The following is a 22,959-nucleotide window of genomic DNA, read 5'->3' on the forward strand; positions in this document are numbered from 1 at the left end:
GGCATTCTGGTCAGTAATAGGTCTGATGAATGCCAGATACAGTGAAATAATGATTTTCTTGGGTCTAGTTCCCATACATTTGTGTATAAGTTGCACAACATAGAATGATTTCCTCACTACTGTAGACACATAATGCTCAAAGGCTAGATTATTGTCTGTGTCCCCAAGTCCCTGACTACTGGGTGAACTCTTAAGGGTGTGTTGTCAATGTGATATTTACTAGCAGTGGATGCTTTCCTGAAAGATACTGTTATGCATTTTTGGCATTTAGTTTTAGTTCATGGCTTTGACACCAGTTTGTTTGTGTCAGCCCTTCTTGGAGAGCATTTGTGTCGATGGGGGATTTAGTGACTGCTCCTAATTTCCAGTCATCTGCAAATTTAGTCAGCCAGAGGCCACCCACATTGGCCTTTACTTCAATGAAGTAAATGCCAAAAAGGAATGATCCCATGATCAGTCACTGAATGACTCCACTTGTGACTGGTCTCTTTGTAGAGGTAAACTCCACAATTCTAACTTCCTGAGTCCTGTCTGTGAGCCAGCTGGCTATCTACCAGGTGACATAAGGGTTTGTACCTAACCTCCTGAGTTTGCCAACAGTGCCTGGGTTGGGTGTTATCAAATGCTTTGACCAGGTCAAGATAGGCAGTGTGAACCATTTTTCCTTTATCCTTTGCTTTGGTAAACACCTCAAAGATGTCCACCAGGTTGAGCAGGCATGGGCTGACCTTAATGAAACCAAGTTGGGTTGGGAACAGTGTCTGGACACTTTGTGTCATTACTGATCATTTCCATGATAATTTTTTCTATGGCTTTGCATAAAAGACTAGTGAGACATATTGGTCTGTAGTTGGCATACCTTTGTACAGAGGGATGACTGTTCTCCATTCGTTAGGCATGAAGCCTGTTTGAAGACTACAGTTAAATAGCAATTCCAAAGGGCGTGATGGGTCATATTTAGAAGGCATCCTGTGATATTGTCTGGACTCGTTGATGCAGTGTTCCTGGCCTTGGAGAGAACGTCAAGGACCCTAGTGATAGCAGGGTGAGTTATATTTGATGGTATTTCCTGAGGGAAGGTTGAGGGGAGAGACGGGTAAAGTTGGAGCTGACTTGTCAGCCATTAGGTTTGCCATATATTCTGGCTTGGTGTATTTGACTCCATTAACAACAAGCTCTGTACACAACTGTGTATTGCCTTTGAGGTAGTCTTCATACATACTGCTACTTAATGTCTAATCATTAATATATTCTGCAACTTCTGATTGTATGCATTACTTTATAGATGTTCTTATCAAGCCTTTATATTTGTATTACTGGAGATTTCCTATCCAACTTCTGCTGAAATTAATTCTGAGCAGATGAGCTGTCTGGTTAACATAAATAAGGTGTGAAACCTCAGAGCTATCCTTACTCGCATGCTGATACTCTGGAACCAGGCATTATCTGTAGTAAGAGCTTTCTACTATTACTTACAGAATATAGTGTAAAGGAAATGCCCTTATCCACTCAGACCATTTGGTGGGTAGGTCATGCTGTGGGCTACTGAAAGTTGGACTGCTGTAATGTTCTTTTCTGAGGATTTCTAAACTTGGACTGAGATCATCTACAGCTGGTTGAGAATTCTGCAGCCTGACTTATTTATATTCTGTTATCAATACACTGTATCAGTTCTGAGAAAAGCATTACTGCTGGCAAAGCTATCTGCAACCTTTAAAGTTTTAATCTTAAGGTTTGTGCACCTGTATGTCCTGAGTCTGTATTACCAAAAGGAACTTCTGCTTCCTTAAAGGCTAGTCATACCTCTGTTCTTTTGCTTGTTTTTGAGGTTGTTGAAGTTTCATAAGTTCACAGGTAAGTACTGTGCTGGCTTTTCCTTGTAGACCATTTTAAGCATAGCCAGTTTCATTTAATAAGATTCAAACCCTGCACGTCTTTTGTGATATAGACACATTAACCATTGTGCCAGTCATAGGCTGTAGTGTGGTTCTACAGGTCTTGTTACTGATTTCAGGCAACACACATCTGGGCCCTTCTGCTCTAGTGGCTATTTGAATTTCTTGCATAGCATTGCCTTTCATTTCAGAAAAATGCCCCTTAAAACATATTGGTTTCAGCCCAAGTATAATCTTCTTAACCTTGAGACATTTTTTTCATACTTGGGTTTTGATATAGAGCCTTGATGTATTTGTTCTTATTTTACTGTACTTTGCTTAATATGTTGAGCATGCTAATAAATTAAAATCTAAATACAGTCTGACTCGGATCTTTACAGCATTGATGGTCCCTTTCATTCAGGATTTGAGGGTGTACACTTAAAGTTGATTATACTTTGTTTTTTAGGAAACAAGTCTCCTTCAATGTGGTTGGATGATGTTCTGAAGAAGCAAGGTATCTCTTTCTTGATAAGCAAGTTTGAAAATGCAGGAAGTAGCGAGAGTCGACTCTCAGGAATACTGGCACACCCCACTCTCCACGACCTTCAAGAGCCTTTCACTTTGCGAGCCGTCATACAGTGGATGGACATGTTACTTGCTGCTCTTGATTGTTACAACATGTTTATGGGCCTTCATCTGGTGAAGCCAAACACTGTTTTAGGTATGTGCACGAATTAGCTTCTTTGTAGACATTTGTTTAAATCAGTGCTGCATAGAAACTCATGAAAGAGGATAAATTCACTGCAGTTAATGAGCTCATGACTGTTCTGCATTTCCACTGTTGTGTTTTTAGTAATAAATGTCTTTAGTTTCAGGTGGTTAATATTTTGCAATAGTCTACCATAACAGTGCAAAACATTTCTTCGGGTCTGAACTCAACTGCCAATGCTGAACATCCATGTGTTTTTATCTTGTGTAAATTACTCTAGCCTCTCACCTTTTTTTGACTTTGTTTACCAAGTTTCATGCTGCTGTTACTGGAAACTGTGCTTCTTGGCGTGTTTCAGTTACTAAATGCCCCCCAAATAAACACTTCTCCAAGTCTCCTTCAAATAAAGAACCCAGCATTATGAGACTTGTGTTTTCTTTGTGTGTCACTTGTCTTGGTCACACAAGTCCCTGATTTTTAGCCTAACCATTCTGCACATCGGTCACTTTGCAGTAACTGTGCTAGGGATACTGTTTATTAAACATCTGGCAACTAGTTCAGTTCTCTTAAGCACTTTATATTCTCTTCTCCTTGGTCATTTTGTTGCTGCTGTTTAATAGATATTAAAGAACAAACAGTACTCTGAACTGCAGTCAGTGTTGTGAATTAATTTAATTGTAACAACAAGGCATAAAATACAGTGATTAATTCTGGTTATGTTAGATTAGCAAATTAACATAAAATAAAGTAACTGCGGTTATGCTAAATTAGCACATTTCACAGTTATGCACCAAAGATATTATAAAGAAACTTTCAAAATGGCTGCACACTGATCAATAGCTTAATGCCAACGTTCACAGTGTGAAAACAGAAACTGACAAAAGGGTGACAATGAAACTGTCTTTTGGGGTAAAATCTGGTTACTGGCTAGTAAATACACTGCAAAGAAGAAATTTGGAGAACCTGGAAGAAAATTAAATGGGATACTGAAAGGTGAATAGAACATTGTCTGGGAATAACCTTGTAGCTCTTCTGCAAAAAAAGCATGAAAAAATCAAATGTACTCAGAGGTGATTAAAATAAATTAAACACTGAAGGGATATATCAACTCAAATTAGAGATGGCTGTAAAAAATAGAAGAAGCTTTACCTAGCTATTCAGATGAACTGATAAAACTGCAAAAATCAGAGGATGAAATGAAGAAAAGGTTGTCATGAGACTTCTCAAGAACAGATGTTTTAAAAAATGGGAGTTAAGAAGACAGAGTGCACAGAGAAAACCTGAGATTTTCTGCTGTACTGGAAAAACAGGAAGGAACAGACTATTAATTTTATGAAAGCACAAACAGGCAACTAGGCTGGTATTCTACTGCAGGGTTTGCTAATTGAAAAGGCACACTGAGCATATTGTCCAAACCTGGCCATGAGAAAGTAGCCAAGACCTGTATGAGAAAATATTAGAAAGTAAATAAAAGTTGTCAAAAGTAACTGGACAGCACTGACAGCAAAGCTCAACTCCACAATGGCTTTTCTTGGGTGCTTCATATCACCCCTCACACAAACACACATCCAGCAGTGAAATTCTTCATCAGTGAACCAAGCAATAGAAACACAGTAGTCAGACATCTGGCATTTTCTTTCAATGCCACTGAGATCTGCTAGAGCCCTCATGGTTTCAGGATTTGGTAATATGTAGGGGTCCATAACCTGCATCATGAGTGCATAGGAGATTCTGTTACTATTGTTGCTATTCCAGTAATGCTTTTTATTGATATTGAACATCCAGTACGCATCACTAATTTTCAGTTGCATGCTTTTATGTAGTTTCCCCTGAGACTTTATAGTGGTTATGTGTGTTACTCTAGCTGTTCTTTCTGCCTGCCACTTCTAGTGGTCTTTTCTACACTATCCATTTGGAGTGAGAAAACAGGCGATTAGCAATTCTGTCTCACAACTATCCAGTCATGTCTGGCTATCTGGCAATGTAGTTTGGACAAATCTTTCTCCAACCATGTCAGCTTTTCTTGGTAGTCTCTGTGGAGTAATAAGGTTATCATACATCCTTTTTTTGCATGACAGTCCTGTCTTCCGTTTCTGTCTTTCAAAAAAAGAAAAATGGCACAAATGTTTTAATATTTTTGAAGCAATAATATTTTCTAACATTCCTGCCCTTCTATAAATGCGACTCTCCTAGTAATAAAAAAAAAAGCATAAATCTTTTGTCTTGGCTAAGGATATGGTTTGCCTTTCAAAATATTATGTTGCAATAAGAAAAGTCCCACTGGCTGCTTCCTGAGTGAGCTGATGCAGCGCACACAAGTTGGAGACTGTCATTACTCTATGGAGTTACTAGAATAGCTTATGAAATGGCCTTGGTCTTTGTACTGAGGCCATTGCTTGGCACACCCTCAGTGTTGTGGTCTGTTCTGTACAATAGGTATAAGGAAATTATACTAATCCTTTAAGGGTGATGGACAGATGCAGACCTGACTGTTCAGTGATACAGTAAGTGCTTTTTTTTTTTTAATTTGTTTAAATGAGTGACCCTTGTAAGACAACAGGTATTAAAATCCTCCTTTGCTGTATTTACTACAGTGACCTTCAGAATGGTCCTGTGGAACTTGTTTAGCCTTAGTTTTTGTTGCAATTTCTTTGTAGGCAGGAAGACATCAGTCTAGCAAGGAAGAGTCTTGGTCTATGTGTTTTCAGCTATCTTACTGAAGTCAAAACATTTTTTCAGGGCATTTTCAGTTACTAAGTGTTTATTTCCTGAAAATAGATGATTTATTGCACTACCTAAATCTTTTTCAACAGGACCTATCAGGGCATCCTTCCTGTTTGAAACACCTAGTTAAAATACTAAGCTGAAAAATACATACTCAATTTTTTTATCTTGTAACAAGGAACCTTAATTGCTTCTAAATGAAATGCTTAAGTGGCATTTCCAGTTTGTAATAACACATTTCTGTCAACCAAATGTTTAATTTATCTCTCTAAGTTAACTTTTTTTGTTTGTTCCTTGAGAGCTTCTATTTTCCCTTGGGAAGATTGCATATAGGACTGGTACCTTGTCTTTATATTCTGCCTTACTCCAGAACATTGGCCTGATGCTTAACTGTTCTGGAAAGACTTGACTAAAACTACTGTCACCTAACTTCAGGCTTCAGATACCACCACAAGTTAGAACCCCCTGTATTCCTTTCGTCCATTTTTTTAGGCTTTACATACCCTCATGGCATGGATCCCCCCCCCCCCCCACAACACATGGATGAGTTACTTTGGTGCTTGCCAGCAGAAATGGGGGTTGAACAGGAGCCATGAATCTATAAACCTTGACCATCAAATTTGCATCTAGGGAGATTTCCTTAATGCAACCCTAAAACCTTTTTGCCAAGTTAGAAATTTAATGATATTTATTGTGCAAAGTAATACAGACTAGAGGAATATTTTCCAATATGCTACGCTCCATAACTACTTTCTGATTATGAGAACCCTCTCATACCTTATACCATGATTGTGAATGCTTGCTCTCTGTCTGGTACTTATCCCTTTTCTGTGGTGGTTGTACTGCTGCAGCAAGAGCATTTTACAACCCATCCCTTAGAATGAAGAGCTGCTGTCTTGAGACTCAATGCAACCTCTCCAGCCAGTACTCCTGGCACCCAGGTTGTTAACACAGATCATGGTCCTTATAGACAAATGTTCTCCCTCTGTAATACTGGGCCAGCTGAAGCTACTGCTTACTGTAGGAAATGGATATCCAAGTCGAGCTTGAGAAACGCAGGAAAAATTCTTCTGGGTTGTCATCTTAAAAAAAACTGTTCTCTAGATGCCTGCCACAGGAGTGGTCTTCCTAGCAAACCACTAAAAGGGATTCATATTTCAGAAAGTTTGTCTTTTCTGGGCTCCGACTTGGGACAAAATGGGGTCTGGCACTATGGTCCAGGAGGTGGAGCTGTAACTGTAGTGGCAAAAAGACTTCGGTGTGAGCAGAGGACCCAGAAATTGCAGAGCCTGGCTGAGTAGAGGTTGGGAAGTGATTTGCTGATGCCATTTAACCAAATTTGGAAGAAAGTCGTGTGGAGATCCTGCTAGGGTACACTTCTGATGGAAAGCAGTAGGTCAGGTACTCCATGCACATTTGTGGTGTTTCATGCAAAGTTGTGCAGACCTGATTTAAAAGAATGGAGTATGTGCATGGTGCATAAAATAGCCTCAATAATGTCTTTTGCATGTGTTTGAGAGTTAGATGCATACTGAGGATAAGGGGGTTGTTAAGCACCCATCTCTTACCTCACTGCCAAGGATGGTAAGGCGGTGGTAATGAATAGGGCAGTTATAATGCTGAGGTGATTAAATGGCCAGGCTAATAGAGGAAGGGGCAGAATTTTCTTTTCTAGCGTATTTCAAAGACTAGGACCAAACGCACTTTTTTTTCAATGCTTCTCTCTCCCTCTTGCTTCATTCTTACAGCATACTCCACTGCTCCTGTCCAACACTGAGTCTACCTAAACCTTTCTTTTCCAAATCTCTCTCTGATTTAGATGTATTCCTTATTAGAAATCTACTTTGGGGGTTATTTTCCTTATGACCTACCTACATTCCCCTCCCAGTGTGTATCCTAACATCCTCCAAAGAGAAGGAGTACAGTGGATGGACCGCACTGAACCTCTCCGTGCTTGCACACAGACCTGACAACTGCATGTTGCCCCACCCAGGTAGCTGAAGGTATGTTGCACTTGGCTTCTGAGCCTCTGCTAGCCAACTCGCATGACATTATGTGCATTTCTACTTCACCTGCCATAGGATGGACCTGCCCATCTTCACTGCCAGTCCATCAGACCCCTGAGCTGTTAATCAAATCTGGACTGCCCTCTACACCATGGCACTGGCTAAGGTTTTGGGGTGTTCTTCCCCTTATGCCTGCCACACTTTTGATCTCTGATCCTCTATGCAGGGTTTTTAGCAATGGTAAAGCTATTACTTAATTTCATCCTTGGAAATTTCTTCAGCAAAAGTCTTGTTTACAGTTCAGCAAAAGAAGTTTTGATAAATTCTATAATGTAATTTCCTGTACTCCGTTACAAACCTATTGGTTATGAGATGCAGTTTGACAGCAATACCGGTTACAGTACTGTAGGATGTTTGTTCTTGAATGTTCTCAATAGGCAAATTCAAGTTGTCTCTCGTATTCCTTTTCTGAATGCTTTCTACATCTGTGACTCAGTACTTGGAAAGCAGTCCTTTTGTGCAAACAAGAAAATAGCCAGTGCATACTGAATGTCCAGGTGAAAACCAAACTTCAGAAAAAACCTATACCAACTGGACAACCACAGCTGAGGACGCAGCTTTAATAAAAATGATGATAAAAATAGCAGCAAACATATTCCATGTAAAAATCAGATAAAAAACGGACAAGCGCTTTCGCATACAGCTTCTTTTGATTCTATAAGAAACTAAAAAAAATGGACATTTTTAAACTAACACTTGACCTATCAAAAACAAGAGAAAATTGCGCCAAAAAACAATGACATAATTTCCTCATACAATCAATGCAACTTCCTATGTGTTTTAAGCCTCCGCCCACTCAAAATGGGTTTAATATTAACCTGACTATTCAACCCTGGATGCTTATAAGCTTGCATCCTAAGAATCCATTTTAGGGAAGTTGCATTGATTGTATGAGGAAATGATGTCATTGTTTTTTGGCGCAATTTTCTCTTGTTTTGATAGGTCAAGTGTAACATTTTTAGAGGATCTGAAGAAGCTGTATGCGAAAGCGCTTTTCCTTTTTATCTCATCTTTACATGGAATTTGCTGCTATTTTTATTAAAGCCATGTCTTCAGCTGTGGTTGTCCAGTTGGTTTGTTTTTTCAGCAATCCTTTTGTCTCAGTAACTTGAGCCTCTTAATTGCTGTGTAGTTCTCCTATGCGATTAAGGAACTCTTAGATGTGGAATCTTGGAAAGAACAACTTTTAGAATAGAAGACTATGATGAAAAATCAACACATAAGGAATAGATTCATAGCTTGTTACTAGGTTTGACAACCCAGGGGCCTTTCGAAGCCTAGCCAAGTTTTCCTAAATAGAACATTGATGGCCAGGCATTAATGAGCCATCTCTGTCCATAAGAGACATGGGTGCCAGGACCGATATAAATTTCTTGTTCCCTATACACTGGTCTAGGTTGCACTTAAACTGTGTAATAGACAAACTCAGCTTCACATGGGTGGGGAAGCCTGTTCCATAGACAGTCTCTGGGACGCACAGTTGTCTCTCCAGCATGTTTTGTTTGTCACAGATAAAATTGAGGTCCATAGACCTTGTTTTTCTGGTACTCTTTGACTTAAATATGTATGAGATTCATAAATGTGAGGTTTGTAGATGTCTTGTAAGCCAGGCATAGATCACCCCTCAACTATCCATTCCTTCCCCTTGTTTTGCACATTTCCATAAGTCTTAATTGTTTAGTTTTATGCTAGCTTCCATGACCACACCACCTTTTCCTCTTGAAGTTGTGTAATTTGGTAAACTATCTAGAAAAGTTGCTGAAGTCTTTTCCTTTATGGTCTAAACCACTGACTGCTGATTTTAATAAAACATATTGTAGAGATCGTCCAGTCACAAGTCCCAGACTTTTCGTACTACTAATTCCCTTGACTATAAAAGTAACTAAAATACTTGGCAAGCTCCTGAATGTTCTGAATCTCTGACAGATTGATTATGCTATTCATTACCATTACCATCACCATCCCCTCCAGGTGTTTTTATAACACCATTCAGGAAAATAAGAATTCAGTGAAAAATTTAGCAGCTTTTATTGCCAAAACTGTCCTGACTAAGTCAGCCTGCTTAGTACCATATTTTATGCGAGATCTTCTGCATTACCTGTACCATTGCTAGTAAACATTTTGGAACTCTTGCGAAGTACCTAGCTGTATGTGCCCTATTTTGTAGCAGAAATACAGCAGTAAATCCTCTACTTCCCTTTTTCCTGAGCAGATCTCTGTCTGATTTGCAAAGGAAACAGTTTACTTTAGTAAAATGACAAGGAAATGGCAGTAATCCTTTAACATGCTTTGAAAAGTTTCCTTTACCCTTTGCCAAAGGAGAAACCCCGCTAATTACAGCGTCAATAATATCCCCTTAAGTTCAAACCCAGTGGTAAAAGATTGAGGAACAAGTTGATTACAGCATTAATTTTGATCAGGTGTCCACAGTAGTAAGGAAGGCCTTCTATATTGCACATCTCATAAGCAAAGGGTATAGCATCCAAAGCTAAGTAGATTATAATTCCACTATACTCTGCTCTCATCAGACCAATAATGGAGTAGAGTGCTCCTTTCTGTGTATTTACCTCACTAGACATCTTCAGCAACTTTAGAGCCCTCAGTTTTCTCACCAAGAAAATTCAGGGCCTGCAACACATGACCTACATGGACAGACTGAAGGCCCTATCACTTTACTCAGTATCGTACAGACAGCTTAGAGGCGACTTGTATCTGGCCTACAGAGCAGTGTCAGACCCTGCCTTGATGAAGCTGCTACACATCTGCAAATCCAATGGGACAAGATTCACTTGCTATAGGAATTTTAACCTAGCCTGTGATATTAAAAGGACATGCTGGAAAGATAGATTTGTCTCCCAGAGGTTGCCACTCCTCTGGAGCAAGCTCCCAATTCACTTAAAACATAGCTCCTCAATTACCCTATTTAAGCGTAACCTGGCAATTGGATGAGAAACTGTACATTTTCACCAGGGATTTCACCTGTGTACCTCTTAGACAGGGCCAGCTGGTGCTGATATTAGATTCACATGCAAACATAGACTATATATCTTGGTCTGTAAGGGAACAAAGGTATAACGTGGCTAGGATTGTAGAGGCCTTAGTGCCAGTAGCCTAGTAACCTACTATGATCCTATGGCAAGAGGTTGTTCAGCAAAGCAAACTATTATATAAAGACCAAAGGCCTTTTAAAAATAAATTTTCAGCTAAATAGCAGCAGCAAATAGGGAAAGACAGCCCTCCCATGTAAAGTAAGGAATTCTTCACTTAGAGCCTACTATGAGTAGACTTTTTGCTTGATGTCTCGTCTTCATCTGTGAAGATTGGGGAAAGATGGGTGAAGGCTGCCAGCCTAGTCAAATAGAATTTGATACATAATTCTATCATTTGTATATATAACTGTAAAATACAGGCTTGTGTTCTTAAATGAAAGAAAACCCTGTAAAATATGAACTTCAAGATTGTTGAAACATTGCCATCTGCTGTAAGGAATACCAAGCCAAGCATTTCAAATGTTCTTTGAAGTTACAGTCATCTAAAAGGTGGTGCCGAAGCAGCTGGCTGAACACCTTTTTCTGTTGGCCTAACTTAAGGAATAATTGTTAGTGTACATGTGAAATGTCTTTTATTGTTGTAGTTTCCTGAGCAGGTGTTAGATTGCTAAATAATGCAGTTTTGTGGCCTGGGAACTCCAGAATAAGTGTCAAAATGATATAATGTGAATACTGGGAAAACCCAAGTGTCAGAATGATGTAATTTGGGAGAGCCTTAGCAGAGCTGTTTGTTAGTGAGTTTTAAAAACTATTGTTGAGAGAGAGAGAATATAAGCATTTTGTCTTGGACCATCAACCCCAGCACTGCTTATGCTCATTATATCTGTAAGTAGGATTTGTAGCACTGTGTTTTCTCTTAAGAATAGCTAGATTAGAAAGTTAGATTGTGTTTTTCTTTGACATCAGACCTGTCGTACTGCATTATTTTAAGTTTCTGTGTGATCTCTGAGTTCTTGGGTATCTCTGTGGTATAGTAGTATTGTCTTGTGTTTTTAATTATTTATTAAATATTTTAAAACCTTTACCTGTGGCTGGTTTGTGTAGAGACAAAGTAGGCTCTAGAGTACATTGCATATTTATATAGTACATTGTAATAAGCCACTCTAAAAAGCCTTAGACTGAATAGTCACATTACCAATTGGATAATAATATTGCACAGTAGTAACTGGACACCCTTTCAAGGGCCTTTGGGTAGCTGATAGCTGTTAGCTGGTGGTGGCAGAAATTACTACTGTATAGTCTGGGTAAAGGGGCACAGCTGGAGAATCTGTCAGCCTTTCGCAGGAGTGTCTGTGAAGTTGTATAAATACTTATCTCAAAGCGTGGGTGTGTGTCAGCTACCTGGGCAGGGACACGAAGCACTGATTGGACAGAGAGGGTAATGGAGGTTAGCTTGCCAGCTAGGATGAGATCTGGACCCTATAGCTGTGCCAGTGGGGAGTATTTTATTGGGGACCTGGCGAACAAGGGAGCAACCAGCCCCAGACTGACTGTGATCTCTGTGTGCACTTAAGGGAAATTTGTATTTTACTGTGTGTATTTGTTATCCTTTCCTCTTCCATGAGACAACCTCCCTGGTCTTAGTGGTGAGGATTGAGGCTCCTTGATTGCTGGGCCAGGGTACGGCTGTCACATGCCTGGTGGCAGTGGTTGGGATAAGATATCCTCACATATCATTTTGGCAGTGGTGTGGATAGTGAATCCTGTAGCTTATGTACAGTGATCTGTGAAGGTGTTTTGTATTCTAAATCAGTCATGCAGTGTATGCTCAGAGTTCAGATCACAATTGTTTTATTTCTTTTGTTAGCTTAGTTAGTCAGGGTGAGCAGGCAGCATGTCAGCACAGGAGTATGGAAAGTTGACAAGGAGCCAGCTGGTGGAGATGTTAGGATAGGGGATTGGTGCATTGAAACCTGACTGAGGCAGACCTGAGTACAGCTGCATCAGAAAACAGCATCCAGGAGGACAATCAGACTGGCAATGGAGATAAAATATCCTTGGAGAATTGTCAGCTCAACCTTTCTGCGAAGAACGATTAGACTGGCAGTGGAAATACAATATCCTCGGAGAATGGACAGCTCAACCTTTCTGCAGTGGACTTAATCCATTTGGAGGTAAAGAGAATTAAGTTGGAAGACAGGCATTTGGCAATAGAAGCTGAAGAAAAGGAGTGTCAGAGAAAGCATGAGAGGTTAATGCTGACTCTTCTCCACAGTCATGCAGGTAATAGGGAAGGGACTAACTGGACCCCAGAAGCACAAAAGGTCAGTAAATTTTGTCCGCAATTTAAAGAGGGAGATCATTTTGATAGTTTCATTCACATGTTTGAAAGGGTATGCAAACAGTATAGTGTTGACCAAAGGCTGTGGGTATGGTTCCTGACCCCTTTACTCCATGGGAAAGCTGTAACTTGTATATCACAAATGTCTGACTCTGTTTTGATTATACTGTTGTAAAGAAATGTCTGCGAGAATGTTTAAGCTAACACCTGAAATGTGTATGTGGATGTTGCTGAACTGAGCACTTATTTTCATAGCTGGGTCAGTGGATGTCAGGTCATCACTTTTGAAGGGCTGGCAGGCCTTTTGGTGAGGGAACAAGCCCTTGGCACTTGGCTTGAAGACATGAGGATCAGGTTAGCTGATAGACAATGTGCTACTTCAGATGAGTCGGGGAAGAAGAGAGACCTATACTGGCCAGCAGGGCAGCGCTGCACAGGAAGGGGATCCCCAGTACTGCTCATGGGTCTAAAGGAACCCATGGTGGGCAGCACAGACTTCCCCAACAGAATCTGCCAGTAGTAGGGGAAGCCACTAGTCCAGGTACACATCCAGGAGCTAGGGTTAAATGTTTTGAATGCAACCAGTGGGGCCATGTGGCATACAGATGTCCACAGAGGCAAGGTGGGAACCAAAGGTGAGGGAGCCAGTAAGTGGGAACGACAAAATGCCAATAGTGGGTTGTCTTGAGACAGCAGGGGTATAGAACTACCATCCTGCAGATGTCCTGAGAGGGAAGGATTTGGATGAGGCAGTACCATATACTTATGCAGTTACACGCAGTGAGGCTAGGAGACAAGCATGTGGGTCTGGTAGCCTGGGGGGAGACCCAGACAGACTGCTTACTTGCAGCCAGGACTGCTGAGGTGGTTACTTCTGGGAGTGAGCTACGCTGTAGCAGTGAGACTGAATGTGAGCCACAGCTGCTTGTGGGTACTGATGTCCCATTGGATAGGGTAACTGCAAAGGTAGAGGTGAGTATTAGTACCTAGGCTGACAATGAAGCACCACTGTCAGAGGATGCCAGACTTCCTGTGGAAGGGGAGCTGGGAAGGGTTACAAGGAGATGGTTGAAACAGGCTCAGCTCTGAGACCCTACATTGCAAGGCCTGAGGCAGGCAGCTAGGGAGGCACCTGATTTTCAAGGGAAGGGGGAATCTTTATACTGGGACAAAGGGTTACTATACAGAGAGTTGGACCCCTGAGGGAGGGCTAGAAGGAGAGAGAGTACAGCAGTTGGTAGTGCCTAGGGCCTACCATCTGGCGCTTCTAGCCATAGCCCATGATATTCCCTTTGCAGGTCATATGGGCATAAAACGTACAAAGAGGCATTTTATGCAGAACTTCTATTGGCCTGGAATTTCCAGAGCTATAACAGGGTACTGCAGGACCTGTGAGCAGTGCCAAAAAGTAGGCAAGGCAGGAAACAAGGTGAGAATTCCTTTGATGCCTTTGCCTGTGATTGAGGAGCCATTTCAGAGGGTAGCTATGGATATTGTGGGTCCTCTGAGTACCCCAAGTTCCACAGGGAAAAAGTATATCCTAGTGGTGGTGGATTATGCTACATGATACCCTGAGGCAGTGACTTTGTCCTTCATCGAGGCAGGGAAGGTGGCAAATGCTTTGTTAGAGATTTTCAGCAGGGTGGGTTTCCCAAAAGAAATACTGACTGAGGTGCCAATTTCATGTCAGACCTGCTCGCTTGTCTGTGGAAGTCCTGTGGGGTGAAGCACATGAAGACCACCCCCTACCATCCCCAGACTAATGGTCTTGTTGAGAGGTTAAACTATACAATCAAGTCCATGCTACGGGCATTTGCATATCAATTTATGAGGGAGTGAGACAGATATTTGCCCCATCTGTTTGCTTACAGAGAGGTTCCCCAGGAATCTACATTTTTTTCACGCTTTGAGTTGCTGTATGGGCGTAGGGTGAGGTGGACCTCTAGATTTAATTTGAGATGAGTGGGAAGGTGAGTGTGAGTCTCACAAGGAGTCTTTTGTGGCATGCATCCTAAACCTCAGGACAAGGCTCAGGGAACTTAAGGGCTTGGCCCAGGAGAACCTGGCAGAAGCTCAACAACAGAAAAGGGTGTGTTATGACAGGAATGCTCGAGCTAGAGAGTATGCTGTGGAGCAGCGGGTAATGGTTCTCATTCCTGTCGGACACAACAAACTGCAAGCAGCTTGGGAGGGACCCTACAAGGTGGTAAAAAAGGTAAGTGATGTTAACTACCTGGTGGAAGTGCTAGGCAGACGGCAGAGGCACAAATTGTACCATGTTAACATGATGAAACCTTATTGTGATAGGGAGGCCCTTGTGCTGAGTATTTGCTGTGGATTGCAGGAGGAGTTTGAGGGAGATCTGGGGACTGATCTCCTCAGTGAGGCTCGGGCTGACACCTCGGTGGAAGGGGGGGTATCAATGTTCCAGCAGCTATCTCCTACCCAGGTTCGAGAAATCTGAGCAGTGTTGCAGGAATGTGGGGACGTGTTCACTGGGAAACCAGGGAGCACCCACCTGGTACAGCACCAGGTGGATACAGGACCCCCAAGGCCAATTAGGCAGGCCTCTTGTAGGGTGCCTGAGAGTATCAAACTGAGGGAAGAGGTATAGGAGATGTTGGAACTAGGGGTGATTCAAGAGTCCAACAGTCCCTGGGCCTCACCAGTGGTGCTGGTGCCAAAGAAAGATGGCAGCACCAGTGGATTACAAGAAATTAGTCACTAAATATCTTACACCCGTTGATCTTACCAAGGGTTACTGGCAGGTGCCCTTGACTCCCAGTGCTAGAGAGAAGTCAGCCTTTGTGACTCCGTTTGGCTTGTATGAGTTCACAAAGATGCCTTTGGGATGAAGAGTGCCGCAGCGACTTTCCAGAGACTGTTGGATAATATCCTAGCAGGAGGGTTTGCCCTTGCTTACCTAGATGATATTGAAATCTACAGCCATTCCTGGCCAGAGCACCTTCAGCATGTCTGTGAGGTGCTGGGCAGACTACAGAGGGCAGGGCTGACCATTAAGCCAAGCAAATGTCAGGTGGGTATGGCAGAGGTCTCCTACCTAGGACATAGAGTGGGGAGTGGTAAGATAATGCCAGAACCTGCCAAAGTGAAAGCTGTTCAGGCATGGCCTGCACCCATTACCAAAAAGCAGGTGAGGGCATTCTTAGGGACAGCAGGGTACTACAGAAAGTTTATCCCCAGTTATAGTACCATAGCTGCTCCCCTCACAGACCTGACAAGGAAGAACAGGCCAGATAAGGTAGTGTGGACAGCCGCATGTGAGCAGGCATTTCAGAAGCTTAAAGAAGCTTTGGGAGGACCCCCTGTGTTAGCCAGTCCAGATTACAGCAAAGAATTTGTTGTACAGGTGGATGCTTCGAACCATGGGGTGGGGGCTGTACTTAGCCAGATTTCTTCAGATGGGGAAGAGCACCCAGTGGTTTATTTCAGTCGTAGGTTCCAACCCAGGGAGGAATGCTATGCAGCTGTAGAAAAGGAATGTCTAGCCATGGTGTGGGCATTGCAGAAACCTCAGCCTTATCTGTATGGAAGAAAATACACTGTAATGACAGATCACAACCCTCAAATATGGTTAAACAGAGCCAGTCAGAAAAATGCCAACTTGCTAAGATGGAGCCTGGGATTGCAAGCATATGATACATCAGTGCAGCACTGCAGTGGGAGTAGCAGTGCCAATGCTGATGGGCTCTCAAGACAGGGAATGGGATGAGGGTACACCCAGATAGAACTAACCCTCTCAAGCGGTGTTTCTCAAGGGTCACTTGAAAAACTAGCTTGAGTTCGGGGGGGGAGGGGGTGTGAAGATTGGGGAAAGATGGGCCAAGGCTGCCAGCCTAGTCAAATAGAATTTGATACATAATTCTATCATTTGTGTGTGTGTGTGTGTGTGTGTGTGTGTATATATATATATATATATATATATATATATATATATATATATATATATATATATAAATGTAAAATACAGGCTTGTGTTCTTAAATGAAAGAAAACACTGTAAAATGTGAACTTCAAGATTGTTGCAACATTGCCATCTGCTGTAAGGAAAACCAAGCCAAGCATTTCAAATGTTCTTTGAAGTTACAATTATCTAAAGTGGTGCAGAAGCAGCTGGCTGAACACATTCTTTCTATTGTCTTAACTTAAGGAATAATTGTTAGAGTATACATGTGAAATGTCTTTTATTGTTGTAGTTTCCTGAGCAGGTGTTAGATTGCTAAATATGCAGTTTGTGGCCTGGGAACTCCAGACTAAGTGTCAAAATGATGTAATGTGAAACCTAAGTGTCAAAATGATGTAATTTGGGAGGGCCTTAGCAGAACTGTTTGTTAGTGAGTTTTAAAAACTATTGAGAGAGAGACTAAAGGCATGTTGTCTTGGACCATCAACCCCAGCACTGCTTATGCTCTTTATATCTGTAAGTAGGATTGTAGCACTGTGTTTTCTCTTAATAGCTAAAGATTAGAAAGTTAGATTGTGTTTTTCTTTGACAGATCTGTCTTACTGTATTATTTTAAGTTTCTGTGTGATCTCTGAACTCTTGGATATCTCTGTGGTGTAGTAGTATTGTGTTGTGTTTTTAATTATTTATTATTAAATATTTTAAAACCTTTACCTGTGGCTGGTTTGTGTAGAGACAAAGTAGGCTCTAGAGTACATTGCATATTTATAGAGTTCATTGTAATAAGCAACTCTAAAAAGCCTTGGACTGAATAGTCACATTACCAATTGGATAATATTGCACAGTAATAATTGGACACCCTTTCAAGGGCCTTTGGGTAGCTGATAGCTGTTAGCTAGTGGTGGCAGAAATGACTACCGTATAGTCTGGGTAAAGGGGCACAGCTGGAGAATGTCAGCCTTTCCCAGGAGTGTCTGTGAAGTTGTATAAATACTTATCCCAAAGTGTGGGTGTTTGTCCGCTATCTGGGCATGGACACTAAGCACTGGTTGGACAGAGAGGGTACTGGAGGTTAGCTTGCCAGCTAGGCTGAGATCTAGACCCTGTAGCTGTGCCAGTGGGGAGTCTTATTGGGGAACTGAGGAGCCAGAGAGCAACTAAGCTACAGACTGACTGTGATATGTGTGTGCACTTAAGGGAAATTGTACTTCACTGTGTGTATTTGTTATCCTTTCCTCTTCCATGAGACTACCTCCCTGGTGTTAGTGGTGAAGATTGAGGCTCCTTGATTGGTGGGCCAGCGCATGGCCGTCACATCTACAGTAGCAAAACATGGTTTAGGGAAGGTTGTCCTTGTATAAGCAAGAGCTGTCACACAAGACTTTCATACAAGACCACTAAGCTCTGCAGCTTCTGGAGCAGGACGTACTTTGAAGCTAACCTGTTTACTTCTACTCTTTCCTCCTCCTAGAAGGAACTGGTTTCATAATTTTTTTGTATTTATCAGGAGTTTTGGTTCTGTTCCCGGCAGTGGCAGTAAAATGCATACTGGAAACAGAAGCATAACCTTCTGTTAAAAATTTACCTCCAAAATATATTTGATGGACAAAATTTAGGATTATTGTAGTCTAGTCTGTTCCCTGTTCTTAAAGGGGACTGTCCTGTACTTAACTTTTTTAGCCTGTCTTTCCTTGCACAGCCTATTTCTCAGACTGTGTTTTAAAATATCTTCATTTTAACAGGTTATATTTAAAAATATTTTCCTTTTCACGTGTTGGACATTAGAGTATCCCCTGCACCTTTTATGTTTGTGAATTAGTAGGTATGGTATGTGTAAATAATTAGAAAGTTGAAGGATTATGCATTCTTTAGGCTGAACAGCTACTGCATAATGGTCCTCCCTGCTGTGAGATAGTGTCAGTCACTATGATCCCCCCCTCCAAAAGGATCATGACCATCTCTCCCCAAGTTATGGCCGAAAAAGGTTCATGGACCAGGCCACACACCTGGTCATAAAGAAAATAAAAATTAGAATCCTCAGAACATATTGCTTCTCAGGATGAATTTTAGTTGGAAACAAGACAGTGTTTTCCTTCAGATTTTTTTTTTTTTCATCACCAATCATGCTTTGGCAGTCTTCACCTCTGACACTGTCAGCCTTCATGTCCTGACTGAGAGCACTGATGTAGTACTCCTGACGTATGAGTTATCACTGCTGATGTCAGGACGGTAAAGTTTTGGTACCCTGGATGAATGTCGTACATCTGCATGACCCCCAACTCATAAGTGTAGAGGTATGCAGATGGAAGTATGAACATGTGTCCTCAGACTAACTTGCCTCCATCCAGAACACAGGTTATGCATTCATCGAATTGACTGTCATTTGGTAATTGGTACTGTTGCTTCATTTGATTGTTTTCTAATATAAATGCCTCATTGGGGAACCTTTCTTTGCTTACTCTGTTTTTTGTTCAAGTTTGTTAGATGCCAGCTAAGATGAGTACGTGCAAGTGGGGTAGCAGATTTCCATACAAGGACTTGCACACTTAATGCCTTTTCTGTCTAAGCCCAGAACATGATCACAAATCTTGCTCCATTTTTCAGTTATTCAGTCTCAAAATCCTTGGGTCAAGGCTTTCCTCTGTCAACACCTTGCTGGAGAATTAGCATCTTAAATGCCTGGCCCAGTCCAAGATGGTGGAATCCGCATCCCCAGATGTTCCTCTTCCACCTAAGAACAAGCTTAAGAGGCCCAGAACTGATATGGAGTCCAATATTTCTTACTCCAACATACCTACTGAAGTTGCAGAACCTGCTGTGTACATCAGGTTACCTGCTACCGAGACCCCATTGGAGGCCGGTATGGTTCCTGAGGCCTTGCAGACTTCGGATGTGTCTGATGAACTGAAATGTCTCTTTTTCAAAGGTCCTCACAGCATCCCTCATATATTAGTTAGAGAAGAGATTCTAGGTACATTAATAAAGTTTAAGCAGGGTCCTACACCTCTGTCTCTCATCTAGTTGCGCATAATGTCCAAAAAAGAAAAAGCACAACACTAGACATCTGGCCCCTACCTCAACAGCTAGAGAAAAGGAGTGGATACATTTCTCTCCAGGATTGTTTTAAAGCTATTATAACTTTGAAACCCCAATCCTTTGGGCCTCCACAACCACAGGCTACTCCCCAAAAACCTACTTTGACAGTTTCTGAAGAACAGGATTATGATTCAGATTACTCTCTACACTATTCTTCTCAACTGCACTCTCCTGGATGCATTTCTTCAGATGAAGAGGACTCTGTCTCTCTGGATTACCCTGTTGTGGAAACTTCCTTTGGGGAGCCTATCCAAAATATGATGAAGCATTTTGAATGGTAGTCCACTCAGATTGTTGACATACGGAAGCAGTACTACCACCTCTTGGAAATTGGTACTCCTGCCTCTTCCACAGTCCCTACTGTTCCTGAAGCTTTTCACGATGCTTTCCAGTCCACGTCTACAGTGCCTGACTTTCAGCCACCAGCTCCTAAAAGAACAGGTTTTACAAGATGACTGATGACCAAAAATACTTGTACAAGAATTCTGTGGCAGACCCTTCTGCAGTGTCTCTTGTTTCAGGTAAGCCCTCTAAGTTCTTACCTAATGCATATGCCCTACCTACAGACAAAGACAGTAGGGCTATGGATAGATAGGGGAAGAAAGTATATACCTTTTCTACCCTTCTTGTAGGGCACCTAACTATGGGTCTTAAATGTCTAAATATTTGATTTTTGTACTTCGGTCCTTGAACAAAGTTATGCTGGACCCTCTAGCTGCAGATCCAAATAAACAAATGCATAATCCACTTTCCCAGGCCACTCAAATAGCCATACACAGCATTAAGTGCATTTATGATGCTGTGGATGCTTCTTCAAAGGCAGCTACTGTCTGTCTACAGCAATGCATGACTTCATAGCCAGCCTATTCCTATGGATTTCAAATCAAAACTTTGACTCCCCTTTGGACAGAAACCTCTTGTTTGGTCTTCAGGCTGCCAATGATTTCAGAATCCTCCAAGACCAAGGTAAGTAAGAGTATGAAAGACCGCAGGCAGATTTCCCTTTCTGCCGTCCCTAGATACCATAGGGACTAAACTTAAGTCTGCAGTTTTCTTCAGAAGGGACCATAAGGCAACTCAAAAAACAAAATATGAAAAAACCCTAAGAAAAGGTACTCTGATATGCCTCATAGGGGAGCTTCATCTGGGAGGCCTCCCTTTGGAAATAAAAATCTGCGACTACCTCTCCTACATGCCCCCCCTTGCCCTCAGCCCCATAATTCCACTTTCCAAAAGATGGTAACTTTCCCTGGCCTGGTGGCAAGCTATTACCACAGGCAAATTTGTCCTTTCCCATCAAGCGTGATTTTGCGATTTCCTGGTAAAATATTTCCACACTGAAATGTATGCCACATCCTCCTCACAGCTAGCTGTCTCTACTCATCCCCATTATTCAGGACCTCCTGAATCAGGGTATCATTGAACAAGTCCTAAAAGACTTCACAGGAAAAAGGTTCTACTCCAGAATTTTCTGGTGCCACCGAACAAAGAGCATTGGAGACCCAGCATAGACATTTCTCTTCTAAACACTTTCTTGAAAGTACCAACTTTCAAAATCCTTCATCTTCCCACTCTTGTCTTTCATTCTCCCCCAGGCCTTTTTAGTGTCCCTAGATCTGAAGGATGCCGACTTACACATATCTGTTCATCCTTCTTGCAGGAAATTCCTTATGTTTTTCAGTGGCTCCTTACATTTTCAATGTATTGCTCTGCCTTTCTTCATTTGTAGTCACTAAGTGTCTAGCTCCAGTGATGGCATTCTGCATCACCCAGGATATTCAGATTTCCCCTACCTGGACAACATATTACTTCAAGCTGTCTCTCACCAAGACTCCTTTGTCACCATCTATATTTCACTCTCCAACTCCTGTCGGTTCCGAGTTTCACAATAAACTACAAAAAATACCATATGGTTCCTACACAGGACCTGGTTTCCTGTGTTGCTTACTAGACATAAAATGCCTACCTTTCTTCCCCAGGAAAAAGTTCACAGTCTGTCCAGCGTCATCCTACATCTTTCTGATAAAACTGGAAAAGGATATTTCCATGTTTTGGAAGATTTTGAGACAGCTTTAAGTCTTTTCGGGATACTAACTGAAAAGTTAAAACAAATATAGTAGCTGTAAACTGTGTACCCACACATGAATTGGTTCAGCAATATCTATATTTATGGAGACACGATAAATGAAGTCCTGGGTACAGATTAAAAAGGGTTCTGTTATGGCAGCTAAGGATATGTGGGAAGAGACTAATCAAAATTATGCAAAAACTGAGAAATTGAAAACTCTGTTTTATGGAGATGGATAGCAAGATGCAAGCAGTCAAAATGTTTTTAGCACCTTTCGTTTTGTGCAGAGGTCAGGCATATTTTATTGACCAGAGAAGTTGCAGTTAATAAGGAGATGAAGGATTTTATCTGGGAGGGGAAGACTGCAAGAGTCGAGTAGAATAAGCTGATCTTTCCAGTAGAAGAAGGTGGTTTGGAGTTACTTGATTTGAATGGGTATTTCAGAGCTACACAGTTAAGGCTCTAGACATAGCACAAGCAGAAAGCTATAATTCCAAGTGGAAAGGGATGATAAAATGGGGGGTATCAAGAAATAAGGAGAGACTGATTTTGGATGCAAATCCTTAAGGGGAATAACAATAACCGTACAACATATAAAGTACCTGAAGATATTCTAAGAAGTAAGCCAATATGTGAATGGAGAAAGGAGATTCCAGCTGCAGAGATGACTGTAAATGGGGATACAGACAATAGGCCACAGGGGACTGGAATTTAGACAACTCCAGGCCAGAGGTCATTAGGGGGTGCAAAAATAGGAAGCTGGAATTTACTGGAGAAAACTGACAAATGAACCAAGGGTACTGGGAGCAAATAAAGAGAGAAAGGTAATAGAATAGGAAGAGACCAAGTGGTTATTTGGACTGCAGGTTAGAGATTGGCTTCCCTATCAAAGATTGATACCAGGGTATAGACAAAGAGAATGAAATAGGGAGATCCTGAACAAAAGACAAGCACTGGTAGAGTTTTTAGTAGGGAGCAGAAGATGCTGTTTAAAAAGGGATAAAATATTGCATGATGACTATAAGAATCAGATGAGGTTAGAAAGGACTGGGAAGAGAGATTAGACAGCAATTCACAAAACAATCAATCATTGTGTGTGTGTGTGGGGGGGTGTTACATGTATGTCTCCCAAATATGCAACAGAGTCTAAAAGATGTAGGATC

At 41.6% G+C, this 22,959-nt stretch overlaps 1 protein-coding gene across 1 annotated transcript in view; it reads left to right on the forward strand.

Annotated features, from left to right (window-relative positions):
* Window positions 1–22,959, forward strand: part of PRKDC (protein kinase, DNA-activated, catalytic subunit) — a 4,917,417-nt gene that overhangs the window by 2,382,793 nt on the left and 2,511,665 nt on the right. The window contains exon 26 of the mRNA XM_044065724.1: window positions 2,344–2,598. Coding sequence (XP_043921659.1) covers window positions 2,344–2,598 — 255 coding nt within the window. The remainder of the gene's footprint in view (window positions 1–2,343; window positions 2,599–22,959) is intronic.

Source organism: Protopterus annectens, chromosome 3.part0, assembly GCF_019279795.1.
Source record: "Protopterus annectens isolate FY-2018-M chromosome 3.part0, PAN1.0, whole genome shotgun sequence".
In the NCBI taxonomy this organism is placed as follows: domain Eukaryota; kingdom Metazoa; phylum Chordata; order Ceratodontiformes; family Protopteridae; genus Protopterus; species Protopterus annectens.